At 35.8% G+C, this 22,673-nt stretch overlaps 1 protein-coding gene and 1 long non-coding RNA gene across 5 annotated transcripts in view; one reads left to right on the top strand and one right to left on the bottom strand.

Annotated features, from left to right (window-relative positions):
* The first annotated feature begins 613 nt into the window (after window positions 1–613).
* On the top strand, window positions 614–9,709 carry LOC117151729. Its single transcript, XR_004461830.1, has 3 exons — window positions 614–623; window positions 2,100–2,106; window positions 9,059–9,709. It is a non-coding gene; the product is annotated as an uncharacterized LOC117151729 (long non-coding RNA).
* Window positions 9,710–9,857: 148 nt separating this feature from the next.
* LOC100741702 (octopamine receptor beta-3R-like) overlaps window positions 9,858–22,673 on the bottom strand; it is a 101,288-nt gene continuing 88,472 nt past the window's right edge. For all 4 annotated transcript variants that reach the window (XM_012386305.3, XM_024368009.2, XM_024368010.2 and 1 more), the window contains 2 exons: window positions 12,645–12,756; window positions 9,858–10,416 (listed from right to left, as the gene is read on the bottom strand). In XM_012386305.3, the coding sequence (XP_012241728.1) occupies window positions 10,206–10,416; window positions 12,645–12,756 (323 nt within the window). In that variant the 3' untranslated portion in view covers window positions 9,858–10,205. The remainder of the gene's footprint in view (window positions 10,417–12,644; window positions 12,757–22,673) is intronic.

The raw sequence follows: 22,673 nt of genomic DNA, 5'->3' as shown, positions 1-22,673 counted from the left end.
AATACGTAAACGAAACACGAGTAGTAACTTCACAGTACATATAAGTAGAAATATCTTTTCTTCTGTTTCTTTCTCGTAAAACAAAAGTTATATTTCTTACAAGCATATACGTATGTAGATAAAACAGAATTTGATTATCAGAACACCAATGAAGCAAAAATTTTGGGGATAATACCTCTAAGAAAGAATAGAAATAAAAGTATTTTTTGTTATATTTCTATTCAAAATTTTTTGTTCTTGTTTGTTTAGTATGAAATTTTATAAAATAGTTCAAAATAAATTATCTTATTTCGTATACAAACAAAATTACTTGATTATTCGAATAGTTAGTTTGGATAATCAAAATTCTATTGTATGTTTAACGTCTTCTGACTGTAGAATAGAGTTCTTAAGAATCTTGGCTATCCAAGGTGGTTGTCCTAACATTATCGCCGTGGAAAAATTTTATTACTCGTTTCACGAACGGATTTTCATCGTTATTGAACGATAATTGGCAGATATTTGTTTCCTTCGCCTTCCTTTTCATCTGCTCGATAATGTTACATGCTTTAATAATACGAACAATTTCTGCATGGGAAACTTGTTAAAGTTCCATTAGTTCCATACCATCGATCTTTATTCGTGTTGCATTAGCGAAATTCCACGGTACTTTTTCTCACATTTGCCCACTCAAACTTCTTTCTCGGTGGATGTATTGTTTTCGAGTTAAATGTCCAATAATTTGGTGAGATAAACTCCTTCGTACTCTTGAAACGCCAAAACTCTTACTCTCTGAAATTACTTCTTGTTAATTTGTACGTGCTCTTATTCTTTCTATCCTTTTTACGAAACAAGTGCCAAGCTTTACTTATTTAAAGACATTCTGTCACATTTCTCTTACATTACTTTAACATAGTCGATACTGACGCTATATGTATGTAAATACTTTTCAAAAACATATTAATATCAGTCGATATTCCGAAGATTAGCAGGCAGCTATACAAAAATTAAGTAATCGATACAAGTATAATTTAGTAAAACTATAATTAATCTGATCTAAAATTACCCCCCCCCCTTACAATTGAAATTTTGTTGGAGATTATAGTAGATTATAGCTCCTCATTTTCGTTTGAAATCTATAAAGTATTAAAGTTAATAAACATTATAATAGTAAATAGAATAATGCGGTCATAAACAAAAAAATTGTACAACATTGTAGAGAGTTAAGGTAAACCAAGTGGTTGTTGTGACATTACAAAGGGAAACAAATTCCTAACATGCACTGTGCAGTTGGACACAGTGAGTGAGTGAGTGACTGAGTGACTGAGTGAGGGCGCATATGTATGTGTGTATGCGTGTGTGAGAGAAGGAGAGAGAGGGAGGGAGAGAGAGAGAGAGGAGGGGAGAGGGGGAGAGGGGGGGAGAGAGGGAGAGAGAGAGGGAGAGAGAGGGAGAGAGAGAGAGGGAAGAAAAAATAATATATATACGAGTATGTAGATCGAGAACGATCAAAGTGTTTACATGCCTCACTTCTGCATCATACGAGTTCCTCAAAAGTCACATTGATCAACTCGATAAACTGAAATGTAGAGAAAAATGACATGATAATTGTAAACATTATTTTTCGAAATTTTCTCTAAAGTTCGTGATTATCTACCCGTAATGAATAAATTCATGAAAGAAAGTCCTTTGCTCTTCGAAATATTGAACATTCACTGTGTACCTGGCTAATGAAATTGAAAACTCGATACAGAATTAAGTCGATCAATTTGATTTCTCAGAATGTTGGTGTGTCGCTAAATGACAAGATCACATACCTTTCCTTCTTCCCCTCGATTCGTTTTACATGAAAGCTACAGTTTGCGACGTTAACTCTGCGTACTGTTTGATAACGATTACACAGTGACGCTACGAACAGGAACGCTATGAACGTGCTCCGTGTATTCTACATAGGGAAATAAAGATCAGTTCGATGCGTCGAAAGCGGCACTTTAAATGCTTGTCACTTGATTCTTAGATATTAGCAAGCTAAATTCCATTCCAAATTCCTCGAATTCGTTCGATTCTTGCCTCAACTATCTATTATCTGGAAGTTCTTTCAAAAGAATTTTATTTTAAAGTTTATCTGTTTGCGCCGATGTGACTGCTTAATAAATTTTAAACTAACGATTTCCATTGTGTCTATTAATCAAAATAATGCTTGTTTATACTAAAAGAGAAAAATGGAGATTGTTTAACAAACATTAAATTTAATATTTTTAAAAATTTATTTACAATTTACTTGTAATTATATTTATCATGTAATAAGTACAGTAGATTATTGCCTAAAAATCGTATTTGGTAGCAATTTCATCAAATTTGATTAGGATAATATGTTGTTTGAAAATGTTCAGGTAGAATGCAAAGAGAAATGAATATTTAAGATTGACAGGTGTAGCTACTAAAATTCGTAGGAAGATGAAAAGCAAAGACTGAGGGGAATGGCTTCTTTGAAGCTAAGAACTGAACCGCAAAGTATATATTTGTAGGAAGTGTAAATTTATAGCAGCTTTGAAATTCTTGAAATCTCTAAAAGCGGATTTGTTAAGAATTCTAGTTCGGACGACGAAGTTGGATCTATAATGGAAAATAAAATTCTCTCGGTGAAAATTTCTGTAATCTTGCAAACTCAGTTTATAATTTCATAAATTACGATTTCCATCGGAAATTTAATATCGCTTAAAGATTAGTATGGCCTGCATAAAAAGATAAAGCGATTTCATATAATATAATCTCTCGATCGATTAAAGTTCTTTTTCAAAGTAATAAATTTCCTCTTTGATGTTATTTTTCTCACTTTCTTTTGACTGAATTATTATATCTTACAAATGACTTTTTATCACTTTACTTAGGTGTTCATACGTTTCCGCGCTTCCTCTAATTTATCGACGAGCGAGTATTTTATTAAATGTATTTTATTAAATTAATATCGATAACTTGTAAATTATAACCTATAAAATTTCATAAATAATATTAGTTCAATTGTGAAAGGTGATATGGATGTAGCAGAATCGATAAGAAGTCAAAATTATAGGTATTTGTCAAAATGTCCGTCCGGATGCTATCGAAAAATCTAGCACATCAGTTTGTATTGTCACATCAATGTGTAACAATACCATCAGCGTTGCCTAATTGCTCGAAATATAATTCCCTTTCCGATATCACGGTTCTCTGTCGGCATATCGACGTCGAATCGACAGACGCGCAACGTTTTAGGCGATTGTCATTATCGTCGGACAATTCGAATGTAACGAATAGAATTAATCGGAAATTCGAGCGAATCGAGGAGACTGCCGGTGACGTATACGTGGGTCAGTGACAGCGTTCGAGCGAACAAAGCCGGCGACTTTTATCCCTCTTTAGACGCGTAGACATGTTTGTGAAACAAAAGGAAGGAAATATGACTGAACTTTTTTGCGTATTATTATTTGTGATTACATTTCTCTATATAGTAATATAAATATGTTATTGTACATTACATGTAGATATATGTTACTGATAAATTAAAATGATACACAATTTTGTCAAGTTTAATATGTAAAAACTCAAAATAGTGTCGTTTTTGTTTGTTTTTTTCTTTTTAGGTTTAACACACGGCTAGAATTACAAACAGTAGAACAGACAAAACCGCATCGTTTAGGATTGCCAAATATTCGATTTCTAAGATAATAAACTTTCTGTGAAACATAATAACGAAGATTATTATATGACAGAGTTAATTTTCTCAAAGTAATAAATTATCCCTATGAAACACAGTAAAGAAGTTAATGCAATAGATATCGTAAATCATATTAACGATTAAATAAATTTTCTTACATCGCCGTTATACATACGCACTCGCAATCGTTTGCCCCATCCCCTTCCCACCCCGCAAAACAAATAAAACAAATGCATGAAAACAAGAGAACAAAATTAGACATCCGAGAGTTACGTATAAGAAAACGTGTTACGATATTTCTCAAATTACGAGCCTGCATCGTATCGTTCATCGAAACTACGAACTACTACCTACTATCGATTAATCACGCATGCACTAGTTTCACGCGAGCAAAATTGGCCATAGTTTGCTAAACTCGTTCGGACAGCTGTCACTGACATTGGAAAAGCGGTCCGGTTACCCTCTCGACTGTTTTTGTACCGATAAAAAATTACTTCTATTATTTTCGCCAGTTAACCCATCGGGAACCTACTCGATCTGCTCGGCTGCTGAACGATGCAAATCATACCATAGCAGTAGTAATAATGATAATAGTGATAATAATAACAATAATAACAATAACAATAACAATAGTAATAATAATAATGATAATAATAGTAACAATCATAACTAACGAATCGCACTTGGGGGACGCTGAGCGTATGGATTAAAGGGGAGTGAATTGTGTACACATAAGCAACACGTAAAATACATGTCAACGCTGCGCACGGCACGCTCTGGCCGTGATCATTCGCGACTTACCAACTTACAAAAACGACGATCACACGTCACGCAAGCTTACGACACGCATTCTTGCATTCACGAGAAAAATTGTTCTTCTTCAATGTATGTACAGTGCTCGATTAATTATTGCTATAGTACATTTATACAGTCTAGACGCGTACAATAGGCCATACGAATGAAAAATGAAGCGTTCGCGACGTTTTTTTCCGGTTTTCTTCCTTTTTCGATTCTTTTCTTTTTCTTGTTCTAGAAGAAAAACTCGACTCGCTACTTGCAGCGGGAATAAAATGGCGAGCGCGACGCGACGTGGTACGTGGAACCAAGCGGAAACTTGGCCCTGCATATCGTACGTAGATAGATGGAGAGAATGTTCAGTAAAATTCAACCGTCCATTGTGCACTCGTAGTTTCTTTGTTTTTCCTTGCAATACGCTTGTATAAGCTGAGCTTTTTTACTACCGGATCTTGAAGGAGCATCAAATAGATGTAAATACAAACTCTTAATGAAAGGCTTATCATCAAGAAAGAAATTGCGAAGAAATTGCGAAGAAATTGCGAAGAAATTGCGAAAATCTTACGGTTAATTGAATTTGGGAATTTTAGTCCGATATACATTGCCTGTAAGTATACATACATATGTAACTCTATTTATAGTAAGAGAAAATAAGGACATTACGCTTACAAAACAAGATTTACATTTATTAATCGTTTGCAATCCAGAGAATTATAACTATGTTTGCATGATTTTATTGTAGGGCTATCTTAATAAACATTATGTTTAAAGTAAGCGGACAGAAATGTATTTTAGATGCATAAATTTCCATTTATAATGGAAACGAATTTTGTAATGTTTAAAATAAAAGATGTAGGATTGATTTTTGAATCATCTAATACGAAGATGGAAAATAGATGAAGGAATTTAGCATCTTTTCTTATAACCATATCGAGTATCGATCAATTTTGTCATTTCTTCAAGCGATAACTTTCTAAAGAGAAACGTAAATTCTATATGTGTATAAACGAGTATAATTCAATGATAGCAATAATCTTAATATAATAGCATGTCAATTTTAATCGATTTATAAGCTATATCAGGATCCGGTATTAATGAATTCTGCTTATACAATTTGTTCTACGATGTAGGCTTTGCGTGGTCTACGTTATACTGATTAAAAACTATGTACATACTTCAGACTCAACGGATGAACGTTCACCTTGTCTATTTTCAGTTTTTATTAAACGTAGCTCGACGCTCTTTCCTCGCAACAATCTCATTTTTAATAAGTATCTCGTTACAGGTAATACAGCATTTGTTCTTCTCTAATTACAGCTAGGTAGCGCTGTTTGTCTTTAACCTACGTTTCGTTTACGTTTGACAACTTATTTACAAATTAAACGCGACTTCAAACATCTTGCGAGCTAATTCCAAGCCAGTCATTTATTCAATGAACATACATACATACATACATACATACATACATACATACATACATACATACATACATACATACATACATACATACATACATACATTTGTATATACAAATAGCATGATTTTTTAAACATAATCTGATCGTTGAAATATATTTTCAACGACATTAAGGAACCTATTATGTATATTTATTACACTTACAGAATTTCTACGTAACTTCTAAATTATTGGAGAAAGTATTATAATTATATCTTACAAGTTGCTTGATCATTTCTTAAGAACTGCATTTTGGAAGAAGAAGGTTTCGAAACACAACGATGATTGTATTACAATGTACATAATCTATTATAAATTTAATAATTATGTCATATTGGAAGCGAAACGAGTCGCCGATTTTTCTTCAGAATATAACATTCACAAAGCATAACACAAAAGATAACCTTTTAACAACATCGATGAGAATGTCGCTTTGTTTCTCGTGTTACTAAGTATCTGAGAAATATCTCCATCCTGGCTCAAGTCCCGCTTCAGGGAAATTACAGAAAAAATATTTCGGAACATATTTTAAATCTTTCCGCTTCGATGAACTAGAGGAAGGACAAAAAATTCAGTAAAAATTCGAACGAAATTGTTAAACACTGAAAACATTTTCACATAATACATTTGCCTTTGATCTAAAAGGTAGCTGTACTGTGTAGTCGTGTCTAAAAATAAAACAAAGATTCGTAGAATGTGCCATTCCAGCAAGCAGATGTCATAAAGTACGGCTGGCGAACGAAAAGCGCGCAAGATACCGATTTAACGAGCCCCATCTATAAAGTCTTAAAACGTTTACAGGGCGACGTGTTTCCGGCACGTGAACCTCTGTCGAAATTTGCAATTTCGTTGCGTGCCGACGAAAGACATAGAAGAATTCACTTGTCGTTCTCCCCCCGTTTCCGGTTGTTATTAATGCTCGCGTCGAGTCTCAATCTTTCGTTCGACTGACCAGCCAATTCGTTTACGAGCTTCCGGTTGCACGCCAAATCCTTCGAATCGACTTTGTCGAGTGTCATCGAACCCAAGAGACGGAATTCGGCTTTTAGCCTCATCTTCGCAAATATTTAACAACTTCAGTGACGAAATGTACTATTTAATGTTGAAATCGTTAATTTAAACGGAAATATTAAAAAATGACGATGTCGATACATCTATCGAGTTGGCCACCGGGAAAGAATGAGTTAAAAAGATGGACACAGTATACAGTATAGCGTTACAGCGATAGGAGATCGAGCATGGAGATCTAAAGTCCGGTGTAGAGGAACGACTGCGATATCGCTCCGACAATATGTCTGCCTTCGTTGTTCTTAACTGCGTGAAAGAAAGGAAGACATGGTCACAGCGATATCGCTCGGACAAAAGTCGTTCGTCTATACCGGGCCGAAAAGATCGGTTTCGGACGAACGATTTGCGACAAATTGCGACAGCGGCGGCCGCGACGTTGAAAGAACAGGGATACAAAGTTGTTCCGTCTAACGAAAAAGGGATAGATACGTTCTTCCAAGCAGTCGCGGCTGCGGCAATTTGCCACAAACAGCTCGTCCGAAGCCGGTATTGAGTGACCGCAGCGACGCCTGTCCAAAGGCAGCCTGACACGCACTTCGTCATGCAGGAGCAACTTTTGCTCGATAGGTATATAGACCTCGCACTTATCGCGGAAGAAAATTAATTGTAAGAGAATTTTAAGGCAAAGTATGTGGATTGTTTGGAAGATAGTAGAAAATGGTGAAATCAAATAAATCAAATCAAACAAGATACTTGTGAATTATTATTTCAAACGAAACTAAACGGTAATATTCTTTTCAATTGTGATTTTAGTTCCTTTCCATATTCTTTTTCGAACAATAGCACGGAATTTTTAATATTCTTTGACACGTTTTCTTAATTTTTATTTCAGCGTCTGTTCAATTCTTCTGCTCGATATTTTTTTACATAATTTCTTTACTTGGTATGAAAATTTTGCTGAACGTTTCACGCTTTAAAACGTAACGTTTTTTTTTGGCAGTCAGAAAGTATGGAACAGAAAACGAGATGCGATAGTATCGGTAAGAGTATGTTTATAGACGAGGAAAAGTTTCGTAATTCCATTGCATTTTTAAGGATGTTCAATCCTCGTTCGTTTATCCTGAGAAGTGAAGCTACATCAATCAACCAGATTCTCTCTTACAAATATTAAATTAAAAAGTTCCGGAAATCTATTTTCTTCTGAGACTTGATGTAGCATGTGCATGTAAATGATGTAACATGTAAAACATGTACGTCATTTACATTTACGCATCCATATCACATTGAATTGTTTACTACGCCGAAGTGTTAAAATCGAAATCAAACCGTTCAAATAGATTTAATCTCAACTCCATCTTGTGGGTTCGGCGAATCGTAATTTTTACGCGATATTAGACGCGCAGAGTTTAGCGATTCGAGGAAAGTGACCGCAACGGTCCACTAACTGCGATCCACGGGCAAGAAGTTTCTAGAATGGGCTTGATTCGAGATTAGAGTTGCCTGAAGATCAGTCTAAAATGGCGTGAAATTCGTTCTCCGCGTTGAATGTTTTAGAATTTGACAAAATTCGCGTGACTCGGCCGCAGATTTCTGACGACGATTAATTAACGTGCTGATAAATCGTCCAAGCGTGACGGCCGTTCGAGCGTGATCGATTTTATCGGCAAAGACAACGCGTACCACGAATCTCGCTTAGGCTCCATGAATATGAGCTGGTTTTATCACACGGACGTTCCCATTGTTCCATCGATGGCTATTATACGTTCCAACAATGCGTGCAAGTTAACAGATTTTATTACATGACCTTCCTTTAATGAAATAGAAATAAGAAAAATGTTTTGTTCATAAAGTTAAGTTAAGTAAACTGTCCAATTTCTAAATGTATCGATTTCATAGAAACAACAATCCACTTTCATCCACCTGCTTGAAATCACTGAAACTTTTGTACTTTGTGACCATTGCGAATGTATCGAGTTCGTACCTTCGTTCTTCTTGAAATACGCTTCCTAACAGAGTGAAACAAACGCGTAAGATAAAACTAACGGATTTTGAAAAGATAACAGAAAACAGACCATTTTCGTAACATATATTTTCCAGGTAATTAATAGAAAACTAAAAACACAGTCTCCCATTTATTCGTGTAACACGAATTTTTCTTACGAATTCTACTTACTCAAATTTGCAAATGATAAATCAAACGAATGAAAGAAACGGCGGTACTAATCGAAACTTCTATTTTTGCAGGAGACCGCTTGCCTTTAATTAAGATATGAATCAAGTTCTCTGTCGCGACGGACCAATTAAAGAAATAAATCCACTGATCATTAATTTCACCGGTAATGAACTTTTGGTTAATATCTTGTTTTTCACGAAAAGGAAACACTCTTTTCGTTGTTTTCTTTTATCTTTTAATTAAGTGTATTCTTCCGCGGTAAAAAATCACAGAAAACAAGAAATTATACACACAATGGGAAATTATTTAGGCTGACATTTCTTTCTCGTTCAATTTTGTTTCTTCTTCTAACTAAGCTTATATGATAATTTAATAAACTAAAAATCTAAATTCATCTTCTAATCAGTCAATGTACACGTGCACGAACTACTATCCTTTGAGTCTATTAACAATAAAAGAAAAATAGTTTTAAATAACAAATTTATTTATTAAGACAACTGTTGTGCAAGCTATTGCTTTTTGTTGATGATATTCGGAGCAATATTCCTCATAATAGACGTATTTTTTAATTAGAGTTTAAGCTTTATATTTTATGAATTATTTATTATATTTTATAAATTGCATCGCAGAATCGTTTTGTCATTTGATCGTTTTCTCATTTTCTTTAATAATTCTACAAAATAATCTACACAATTTATGATTCATAAATAAATAAATAAACTGCAATTATGATTCAATACGATTCAAAACTATTTTTTTCATTTTTTTTTTTTTTAATAGATGTACAAAAGTGTCCAGTCAGATAGTTTTTTCACTTTATATTCCAAAAGCGATATCTTTATGAATTTCAAGTAACATTACATATATTATTCTTTATCGTAGTACCGCCGTCTTTCGTTATTCCTTCGATCACTCTCGAATTAATCAAGTCAGTAGATTGGATTGGTTACATTATCGACAGATAACGAGGTCCATTATTGTAAAGTTTCCTAACACGGCAAGTTGGACGATCGCTCGACGAATGAATCGATACCGATTTCTTTTGTGGATCGCAAAACACAGCTTGCTCGACGCGACTGTTCACGGGGGTTTCTTTCGCTAGACGAACTCTGACGGGGTTTTCCAGCAGCTCGCACAACACGGCAGGGCGCTCATCAGCGTGTCCTTGAAGGCCTCGCGGAAGTCGCGGTTGAAGTACGCATAAATAAGCGGGTTCAGAGCGCTGTTGAAGTAACCTATCCAGAAGAGGACGGATACCACCGTGTCTGGACAATAGCAGGCCTCGCCGCATAGAGTCGTCGTTAGATACCTAGAAAAGAAGAATATTTATACGTCGGTTGGATGTTCTTCTACAAAGTATCGTTCGTGGTGAGATTGGATTACCATGAGCAAAAAAAAAAAAAAAAAAAAAAAAAAAAAAAAAAAAGAAGAAGAAGAGAGAGAAAAACACAAAATGGGGCACGAAGGAAAGGAGAAAGGAAGCAGATTTGCTAAAGGGATGGAACTAACAGTTACACCGTATCAAATGTTCAATGGAAGACTTTTATTAGGTTCTGGCTTTTTATTTAAGCTTTGAGAGAAGAATTTGATGATGATGATGATGATGATGATGATAATGATAATAATAATAAGTGCCTAATTTCTCCGAAGAAAGCTTCGAAATCTCTGAATTCTTAAGCTTTCCTCATCTCAGAAAGATGTTCTCCACCAAGACAAATATCACTATAAACTTCATTAGTACAAGAAATTTTCGTAGAATGTAAATCTAAGCACGTGGTAGTTCTTAACGAAAACTACTATTGGCCTGAACTCTCGCTTTAGAATCGAAGATTCCGAAACTTTCGCCAACTCGAAATTTCCACGCCAACAAAAACGGGATCTTTATCAACGACAGTTAACTCGATTAATTTAACTGATAAATCAAAGTTTCGCGCAACGTATTCAAGAGTCGTATCGTAAAGCTGTGCCGCAAGTGCTGCAACGTTCGAAGTGCGGTTTGACACGGACGATTTTCATTAAATCTGAAATATCCTGCTGGTTTTGGGACTGCTGGTCGCCGTATTATTCCCAGCGGTAAGAAGCTAGTGCCATTTCCTATGGAACACCGTGGCCGCCTCGCTTAGTCAGGAAAACAGTTAGATTGCATGCGAAAAGAGGAGTAAACTCTCGGTAAACTCGACTCGAGATGCACGCAGATCGGCTTTGCATTAATAAAACATGCGCGTGGCTCAACTTTCGTGAGTATTCACCGACTGTAGTGAAACTTGGCCGTCGGAACGAAATCCTGCTGAACAGAAGAAGCTTCTAGCTCCTAGCGAACCTCGTCCGTGCTTATATACGCGACCGATACGAATCGCAGTTTCTGTCTAGTCTTGAGCCGTTGATGTGGAACAGGGTCTCGCTTTTCTGGTCGCGAAATTTATGAGTAGATAGATGCGCGAGGCGACACAAATAGGAAAGTATCCAAGTGTTTTATACGAAAAGAATATCTATAGTACGTAGTCTAGTATTGTAATTGTAATATACAGATTGTAATATATTGTAATATGCAGAATATAGAACGAAAGAGGTTAGTACGAAGGTTTAGTTAAAACCTTGGTTTTACTTGGTGCTAGCACAAGGAAAAACATTCATATAAATATGTAAATATAAAAAGTGATTGTACATTTTTGCATCCAATACAGCATTTAAATACTAATTAATTAAATTCAGGTATAGTAAATTTCGTATCATGTAATAGTACTTTCATCTAACTATGAAAACTTGATATATAATGTGTGAGTGAAGCGTAAAACCTAATGAAGAATGGCTTCGTTTGAAAACGGGGATATGTGAAAGGAAATGTAGTCACTCAATATATGTATCACATACAATGAATGACTTGGAAAAAAATACGTTTTATCGATAGCGCAAGAAAAATTCATATAAACGTAATAACATATGAAGTAAACATATAAATATGTATATACTCGAGCGTTAAAGAGATTTTCTAATCTAAACCTTCGAAAAAGGAGGAAAAGAAACGATTCTTTTGACATTAGGTGTTTGAAACTACGGGTGGAAACGGATGTTTTCGCATTCGTAAAGTTAGAAGAATCAGAGAGGTTTGCAGAGCTGTATTTCCTGAGATGGTCGACACGACATCAAACAGGAGATCAAAGTCCCAGTTGACCGATTGATTCGAAATTTTCCATATATGACTTCAACATACATGCCACAAAATGCAAAACTAATAAAACAATCTTTTCCTCCATTCGTTTAGCTCACAAAAAGAACACAAAAAGAACACGAAAAGAACACGAAAAGAACACGAAAAGAACACAAAAAGAACACATTTTCTATATTTTTTCCATTCTAATTCACAATCATAATATTCACAATATTAATTTAGGATCTTTAGACTTATCGATTCAGACAAGCGAAATGACCGGAATATTGCCGACCAATAAGGCACATTTGTTTTAAGGGAAAGTGCGGCAAGTATCTTACAATTTAGTTAATTTGAATTACTTGGATCGTAACGTAGTCTCTACCTACCAAAGGAAAAATGGTAGCCAGCAAAGGAGGAACGCTCCCATTATTATTCCAAGCGTCCTCGCAGCTTTATGCTCGGCTCTCCAGCTCTTCGTTTGCTGTCGTATCGAAGTGCCTGAAAAAATATAAATTTATATTAATACATAGCTCTTAACGTATCGAATAACGTAGTGCCGTTTAGTTTCGCGGTTAAAGTTAAAAATAGTACGGTAAGCGACAACTTTTCATAGCTAAAGTAGAAAATCATTAACATTACAATGATTTTTAGTTTTATGATTGGGTGAAACTATGGAAAAGCTGACTAGTCTCTGATTTCGATGATTTTTGAGTATGTTGTAAAAGTCAACAACACTTACTATTTCGAATAACCTTCTTCCTATACATGTAAGGGGTGGATTCGCTCGGTTTTCGAAATATTCGCAAAAAGAACTGGAAATTAATTGAAAAATTCCGGACTAACAGCTGAATAAGATGACAGAACTGACAAAATTGTCTCTAGCGTCAGGTTAATCAGAAAAATTGTAGTGCGTTTTGAAGAGTTTCAAAGAAAGAAAATGTGCGAGGGAAGACTGAATGTTACACATGTATTAAAGACTGGTAATTTTGATTGATAAGAAGGCATAGTACTATTTCAAAGGCACTTAACTTTCAACTTTAGATGTTAGATCGTAGACGTACTACAGACTTAGATGATATTTACTTAGATTATATCTAGATTTAGATTATATTTTACTCCCCAACGAAAATTATCTATTAACGAAGTTATGATACTTAAAGGTTTTCGATTTGAGTATCAAAATATGAAGAACAATGAATTGTTCAATTATGGATTAATGCACGATTGTGTACGATTGTGATATAATTAAAGCATGAAGCCGGCACTTTTGTAAATATCACGGTTGATAGAGAATGAATGTTGTAACAATGAAACGAATAAAGTGAAAATTTGACATTTTTTGTTCAAAAATTCACCGGGATCTTAAAGCGCTCGTTAATTATAATTTAATACAACGAACCGTTTAAATTTTTTATATGGCGGTGAAATATTCCATCGCGTTTCCATATTTCAACACGATATTTCCATCATTGTGCATTATTCGTTTGTTTCGCGATATTTTATTGCAGGATAACAACGATTTCTCTTCTTTTTCTTCATTTAAATGTTTTCTGTTCATTATTCTGTTCATTATGTTTAAAAATAGAGAATAATTTTAATTTTCTAACGATGTTTCTATTTCTAAAACAGGTTATACGAATCTCTTATTGTTTTTCATTTTTACCTTGGTTTAGGAAAATATTTGTTCAATCGAATAAAACGGAAACACTCTATCGTCGGAAGAAATTTTCCCCGCGCAACCATCAATTTCCTTCGCATAGTATTCAAGTCCTCCCACGTTCGATCGTTTTCAACTTTTAACTGGATCTTTGTATTATCGTCCATTGTTCTATCGGAACAACCTCACGTCCATGGTATTATTTAATATCGCAAGAACGACGCGCGATTGTGCGTTTCGCACGTTGACGAACCTCATTGAGAATTAATTTGAATTCTAGGCACTAACATCTCGATCGCCTGTTTGGACAGTTAAAAAAAATATGTTGGAATCGTCGAACGAATTCGAATATGTTCTGTAGTCACGTTTTGAATAAAAAAAGAGTTTGGCAGTAGCAATCATAATGAAAAGGATGGGATTGACATTTAATTTTGAATAATTTATAAAAACTAGAAATCGGTTTCCTAATAAATTCAAAGAGATCTAAGCTGAGTGAATAGTAGAATGAATGAAATTTTATTTTATTTCGATTGGATATCAACCGCGATTATCGAATGTTAGTAAATTTGAACGTTTTCTTGCGTTGATTTTGATCTCAATTACATTCCAAAATATTGTTTCTAAGATATACGAAACATTTTCCAAATGAATTGAAATAAATTAATAGTATTTCGTAGCAATGCCAGTAATATTGAAAAACTTCGTTTCGAACGAATATACAAAGTTTATGACTCTTTTTGTTAATCTTATCTAATTATAAATTTCAATGAGAAAAATGTTGAACGAATACAGATAAATTTGGAAATCTTTACTTCGCACTCATCTAATCTGCGATTCGTCTTCGATTAATAGGGAATAATTTTCGAACGAACAAGAAAATAAATATCGCATCTCTAAGAATTTAGGATGATAAAATCACTCGCGTTTACTACAACGTTGTTATGTAATATCCCACTTTAGTATTATTGATAGAGAGAGAGAGAGTTGCGTTGATACGTACTCGAGAAGGTTTTTCGTGGGCGTCGATCGAATCAATACGCTGGCATATCGAAGCAACCAAGCTACTGTTTGTTTGTCCGATCGTTAATTATAACGCGGTTGAAGGGTTAATATAGTTCGATCTAATTGCACAATTAGCATAAAAATACAATGATAAATGCAGCGGTGTACAGAAACTTTTTACAGCCACTGTGGGTTTGCGTCGTTGATATCTCTTCTTTCTACGAAAGATAGCGAATCAGTTTCGACGGGGTGATGTCCAAGCAGTGTTTAGATAATGCACAGCTGCAGAATGAGAAAACGGTCGTATCCGAAAGCCGAAAGCCGAAAGCCGAAAGCCGAAAGCCGAAAGCCGAAAGCCGACGGGTTCGCATGCTCGAACCCGGTCAGCCAGATTTAGGTTGGTTGGTCGATGCTCACCGGCTTCTTCGCTTTCGTACGATCGATGCGCCGCCCATCTATTAGAATGCAGGAAGCTTCAACCCCGTGCAGCGACACGGCCGATTTAAGTGTACACACGCAATTACTCGTCGGTCTATCAAGCACGCCGACGAATTCATACGGTTCGAAAAATGTGTAGCATCTTCGGATTCGAATAGTGGAACATCGAGTGACAACAGATATGGAGATTCTTGGCTCGTAATTCCGGTCGTGAGCAGATAGGATTGATTTTATACGCGATGCGATGGATACAGAATTTCGAGAGGAATTGCGTTTGGAAGATATTATTTGACATATCTAGCAAATGTGTGACTATCGTCTTTAAAAATATAACTCCAAGGAAGTAGATCTCCTTTGATTCCGAGATATAGAGATTATAATCGCCCCATTAAAATATAAAATACATTACTCATATATTTATGACTTTTTAAATAGTTGCGATTTAAACATTTGAAACGTTATCGAGAAATTTGATGTACTTCTTGCCTATACAGATATTTACATCTAAACATTTGACTATGACTGAAATAAATCTTGCGCGATATTTGAAATGGCTAATAACAAAAATATTAATCAATCATCGATAATTAATGCTAATTAATCGATAGTCCCCTCATAAGTACGATATAACATTTGTAGTACAACATAGTCAATTATATTTTATATAGTTTGATTCTTCCATATATGTGTATATTCATGCAACAGTGAATGATGAAAGCGCTAAAACTTGAAGGTACCTATCCAGATTCCCGTTCATTTCTAACCATTAGTAACCGTAACTTCTTATTTCGGAGACTATGGCTACGTTAAAACTTTGCACACCTTTTATACTTTTTCTTACTGTGTGAACAATGTATTGCGAACAATGTATAACGATATGGTGAAATTAATTGAAAACCAACACGTTCGTTATTATAGTGGATTGATATAAAACGTCCACTATAGACCGTGTTTTGCAGTTGTTTCTTGCAATTTTATAGAAGAAAATCGTATAATAAGTAATAATCATTTGATATTTGTTTCTTTCTTTAATCTAACACGTCAGTCATATCGTATATTCGTTTACTTCATAGCTTAGAATTAACGCTATTAGATGCAAAGTGCAACGAGAATTAGAGCAATTTGCCTCGAACTCTAAACAGCATACCTTCGGTTAGGACAGTGCGATATTAGTTACTATTAGCAGTAGCAAATGAACGCTGTATCAAAGAAAGATCGTTATTTAATGCTTCTACACGTATATATCTCCTCGTGTACTTTAGTAACGTTATTACTTCCTTATCTATATTTGTAACCTTAGTATTACCTATGCTTGCAATACATGCCAAGAATATAACAAGAATAATAAGAATAAAATAGTAAAATGTAATAGTAATAGTAATAGTAAAATATATTAGTAGAACTAGGAATTTGTACAAATATCCGTAGTCTACTTACTACACAACCTGATATAATACGTTCACCATTCTCCAAGAAGCAAAACCCGACGAGCCACTGCAATCTCAGAGTTCTCAATCTCCAAATAAACAAAAAGAGAAAGAAAGAGAGAAAAGAAAGAAAAAATAATCCTGCGAATTTACATGAGAACCTAAATGGCCTCCATCTTTGATTCAATTACCACGTATCTCGAGTGCATCGCAAGACGTCAGGTGATTGTAACCATTGCGGACCGGTGCAAAAACCATTCGATCGTCCGGTTGTCCTCGTAATCGTGCTGGTAACGTGGTGTAATTGGCGAGTGGAGGCGCGTATGCCTCTGCGAAATTACGCATGGAGAGTTGGAGAGTGAAGACACGACGGATACACGACGCACGTGACTTTAAGGAAACGACATTGTCCCACTTTCGGACAATATGCGGTTCTAGTTGAACGAGGATTACCACGTCGCTTTTGTCCCACTGCAGTGAATCGCACAGGCATTCGTAAATTGTTTTAATTAGAAATATCGATCGTGGGACGTTTATCTTGTTACTTTTGCAAAGTAATCGTGGTGTAAGGTAATTGTTAGTTGCGATGTAATTGTTATTTTGCAATTTCCGTTGGGTCGAGGATTAATGCAGTTTTGACTTATTTACTTACTTTACGTATACCTATATTATATAGATTTTTTCGATATAATTATAATTGTTAAACGGATTGCGGATTTTGTCGCATTTCTATATATTTTTATGAACATAACTGAAAAGAAATAGAACCTAAGTGGAAATGTGACAAATTAGTCAGAGGTATTGTCACCTCTCTGATTTCTATAATTTTTAACGTTTTCAACACTTTTTCCCTACATATATAACACAGCCTTAATAATAATTTTTCGCCGATAGCAGCGTATGCGTTAATATTGGTTGCCAAGCAGCTTAAGAAGCGTCGCAACTGCCGAATATAACGATCTTATCCAAGCGGAACTCTTATATTTTATCTATAGCGTATAGTATGCATATCATAAACAACAATTGGACAAGCTTGGATGTTCTGCCGATCCATCCGATGAAAGCCCTGTGGCGCAAATGCATGCACGCCAGGCTGTAAGAAATGTCTGTTAGTTATAACTCGATTAAAAATGAATACCATTGATGTATTGAGTTTGCTCCAAATGCTAATTACTCCGTTTACCGGCTGCCGTTTTCTGTAAAAGATCGTCATCTGACTGGCCACCACCTTACGGTGTCGTGAACGGAAAATAAAAAATGACCCAAACCTAATCCGATATCCACGATTCAAATGCATGCAGAATAACGAACATATCAGTAGCTTAAAAATATCGATTTTTAAAAGAAGTATCGTCAAAAGCCAGGAGAGCGTTACACATCAACAGGTGGATTGAAATTTTCTACCCTAAAAATCCCCTAAGATCTAAAAAGTATCATTGTTATTTGATACCCAAACGGTGGAAAATTAAATCATTCGCTCAAACATGGCAATCATCTCTGACCGTAAACTGTCGCAAATTTCGCGTCACTTTCAATTTGAATCTTTGTGAATGTGTTGTGAGAATGTACATTTTTCGAGACATACATCGATTTGTAAAAAGTTACGAACCTATTATTCGTTGTGGGAAAACTATTAGTACTATTAGTAAATTATTAAGCTACTAAACAAAAGGATTTTTACGGAGAGCTGAAGAAGGCGAATAAAATCATATAGTCAATTATATAATTAATTATTTGTATTAGAAATATTACAAGTCATAGCATTATACACGTATTAGAAAGTACGGCACGATTTCTTTTGATATTTACAGATACGCCGATCGTCCACACCTAGTCTCCATCGTTTGGCACTTTCGAGCTTTTTAGATTAGATAGATAGATAGATAGATAGATAGATAGATAGATAGATAGATAGGTAGATAGATAGATGGGTAGATAGATGGATAGATAGATAGATAGAGAGGGAGGGAGGGAGGGAGGGGGAGAGAGAGAGAGAGGGAGAGAGAGAGCCAGAACGATTTCTTACCGATCTCTTATTATTAGAAATATGGTACACTAATTTAAAGAATGATATCGATCGTATAAGCGTACAGTCGAAAAGAACTGCAAGTAAGTGGAATACTTAATCATTTCTCACTTTCTCGACACGTCGTACATTCGAAACGTGTAGCTATTTGATATTACCATCAAGATTCTTATTGTTCGAGTAGTTAGGTGCGGGCAAACACAAAACACAACGATGGCTGTTGAATTCAATACATGTCTAATGCGCCCGCCGCCATTGTCGAAATGTTATTCAAGATCGAATGAGCCTCGAAAGCTGCAGGAACTTCGTGTTTGCTGCGAGTCGATTAAGTAGTAAGAGGTTCTTAGAGGTAGGCGACACTTTAGGACGACTTTCAACGGACACGTTCTGTTTTAGAAACTCGACCGATTAAATTCATGCGAAAAATGGACGCCCGTGCGAGTTACGGTCTATTTGGTTGGTAGTTGATTGGATTTGCGGTGGAAGATTGCAATTTCACTAATTATACTTCTTATTCTATAAGCTTTCTACTTTCAGAATCTATAATATTCTGTTGCTTGATTCAACCAATTTACTAGATAAACACAGTCATCGTAGACCAAGACGAACGCCTTAAAGAAATACAAGTCTAAATAAACCCAGCCACGAATTACCAAGAAGTAATAAGTACCTTTCAGAAACTCCTTTTATCTCTCATGTTAGCTAAGACTTTACGAACAAGATTTTTTTCTTTCTCAAAATTCGCTGTTCAGCTTCACCAAGGAATTCAAACCTGCGAATCCCCGTGAGTGTTCATGAGAAAAGAGAAAGAACAAAAAAGGAAAAGAAAAGGATATCGCATGAGCGTACATCGACAATGCCGATTCGTAAAATCTGAGCTAATAAAGTCTCTGGTGATTCTGTTTCAGAGCTTCCAGTCGCGAGCTTAATGAGATTCGTCTTCCACTTTTATTCTCATCCTCGTCTTTGCCCCTTCCTCCTCTTCCTTGGCTGCCGTTTCCCCTTCGTCTTCCTTTAAAGAAAAGTAAAACCGGGTAGATACTTTTTACAGAGTCGTATATCGAATCAATCTTCTCGGCGACGACGAAGGACCAAGGAAAGATTGGCTAGCAGCGAAGAAGAAGAAAAAGAGTTTGAAACCCAATCCTTTTCCTACGCGTAGTTTGTCGCATAACAAATTGCATTAGATGCTGCGAATTAATGTCATTCTTTCTCACCGCTTTTGTTATTAAAGACACGACGCGACTCAGAGGTGGTCTGGAAGAAATCGAGCGATCTGTCTTTACCGGTCACGTCGACGCTCCAGACGGAAACCGTCCATCTCCTGTCGATCTTCGACCGAAAGGAAAATCCGACACTGTCTGCTGTGACTATCGCGAGAAAATGTAAGGTCGATCGTGAGAAATCGTTCGCCGTTCTCTTAATTGATCGTTATTGGTATTACGAGGAAAAACGTTACGACCATTATCAGTTTTAATTTTAAATTTAAGCTGGTTTCTTGACAATTAACTCCACGATAGGCACTCAAGGTTTAAATGTAAAAGAAATATCTGTTGTCATCCAAGATTGTAGAGACACGCTGTAACTTGGTTGTAACAGCGAGTGTCGTTTTTATCGTTACGATATTTATCGCGTCATTTAAAGCTACGCTGAATATTCAGTCGATAGAAGCGTCGATGTAAATGGAAATCGCAGTCGTTTTGTTCGAACATTTTCCATGGTGTCGTCTATCATATTGTATTATAGTCCGCATCGGGGTATGGGCCGCGATGGACGTGTGTGTGTGTGTAGAATACGACGGTGAATTACGATTCCGACAGCTGGAACTGCTTGCTGAATTACCCATCGTTTGTTTCGCTACCACGCACAACTATGAATAACCGTATGCCTTAAATTGTCATCGATTAGCAATCAACGACGTTCGTGATTAGCTGATGAAGCATTTGATTCGTTGTAAAGATTATAATTCGTGTAATTTACAGATTAAATAGGCAGAAAATGAATAAAGGGATCGTTACTCGGACTAGAAAAGTCTGTGTTAACAAAAAATGATGTATTAAGATAAAGGAATTTTATTTCATTGAAAAGTTATATTTTACCGCTATTATATGTACTGCGTATCTAATCTGCGGAAATATGAACGTGCGTTCAATGATAATTTTCGCCATATATGTAACTAGTATTTGCATCAATGTAACAGATTTTGAAACATTTAACTCACTACCCCCGCTCCTCTTTAGTTTTGATACTAGTTTACCCTACTGAAACATTGAATAACACACATGAATAACATATATATACATGGCACATAATATGGCAACAATCAAGAGATTACATAAAAATTTCCGTTGGCTCGACCTCGAAGTCGCATCTTTTCAACGTAATGTCATCCGTCGTTCGTTGGTAAAACATTTAAACATCTTCTCTCGCAGTATACCCTGTAACGACCCAATTCTCAAATTCATCGAAATCCTGACTAACAGACTATTCAATCTGCATGGCAAATCTGCAGCCGGAAACGAAGCTTCTTCGAAGGATGTCTTATTCTTTATGTAAATTCAATCTAGCTAGATGGAGTAGATCTTGTACCTTCGTCGTCGCTTCATCCAGCTCTGTTTCTATAAAATCCCGTGCGTTCGCCGGCTGGTCTTTTTTTTCCAAAAGCCTATTCTGTATTCAGCCTATCGTTCATAGATAGCCTGCTACTCGTCCTTTCACCGATGTTCTTTACGTCAGGATTCGTCGATAGAATCAGCGTACGTGTTCTTCAAAAGAAGATCTTATCTCGCCTACGATTTCTTCGCTCAACTCCCAATTCATAAATGATCCGGTGGGATCAAAAGCAGCGACCGCCGTTATTTCTCCATTTCTAGCCGTATTCCTTTATCACGATGGCCTTCATACTTCTAGTAAAATGCGATGAGTCTGCCTTTGAAAGATTTCAGAGATTTATTCTGTTGCCATCGTGAATAGGTCTCGTTCGCGCGAGGTCAGATTTCCGACGACGCTTTATTGCCTAGATTTACGCTAGATTTATAAATTAACGCTAATTTTCGAAATTTTGAATGCTACAAATATCGAATACCAAATAACGTTGACGACAAAGCTTCGACGAAAAATGGTTTGCACAGTATTCACGAGGCGACGCAAGGTAGAAGACATTGACATTGATATCGATACTTTTCAGCATCTCAGTGCACTGAGAATAGGTAGGAGGTAATAAAAAAAGAATATCGTACAATACCGTAATATACTATAAAAATAGCGAAAGGGAATTCGCTAAATACCATAATGAAAATTAATACTGCATAGAAAAAATATTACAATGATATTATACAAATAATTTATTTTACTCATGATTTATCGTCTATTTTGTTTCTATTTTTGTTAGAATTCGAGGAGATGGATAATATCCCGTCGCAGGATTAAGAAGAACCCTTGCCAATTCTGAAGAAAATACGTTTTCAGTAGCATTAAAAAGTTACACAAGGCGAACAAAAGAAAATCCAATTATCTAAATAATCGCTTCAATGCATGTACATTAAAGCGAGTTAATTAGCTTAAAGAACACCGGTACTTGGCGCTCTCGCAAAATTTCGACACATATTTAAACAACTCCGAGGCTAATGCAAACCAAATCCTAATCGTTTCCACTCGTCATTCGGTTCGTCGTTCATTTCTCGTCTATTCTTCGTCCATTCTTCGTCCATTCTTCATCCCTAAACATCTAATTAACACATTCTAATTGCACGCAACGTCGTAGAAACGATTAGAAGCCTATTTCTACCATATCCATGGCTTCTAGCGTTCCTCCCCTCTTTCCTGTGGAGCTTGCAGGCGTCGTTTCCAGATATCGAGCGAGTGA

This window comes from Bombus impatiens, unplaced genomic scaffold (assembly GCF_000188095.3).
Source record: "Bombus impatiens unplaced genomic scaffold, BIMP_2.2 scf_0382, whole genome shotgun sequence".
NCBI lineage: Eukaryota > Metazoa > Arthropoda > Insecta > Hymenoptera > Apidae > Bombus > Bombus impatiens.
The sequence above is the reverse complement of the archived record's forward strand: the minus strand, read 5'-3'. Positions and strand labels throughout refer to the sequence as shown.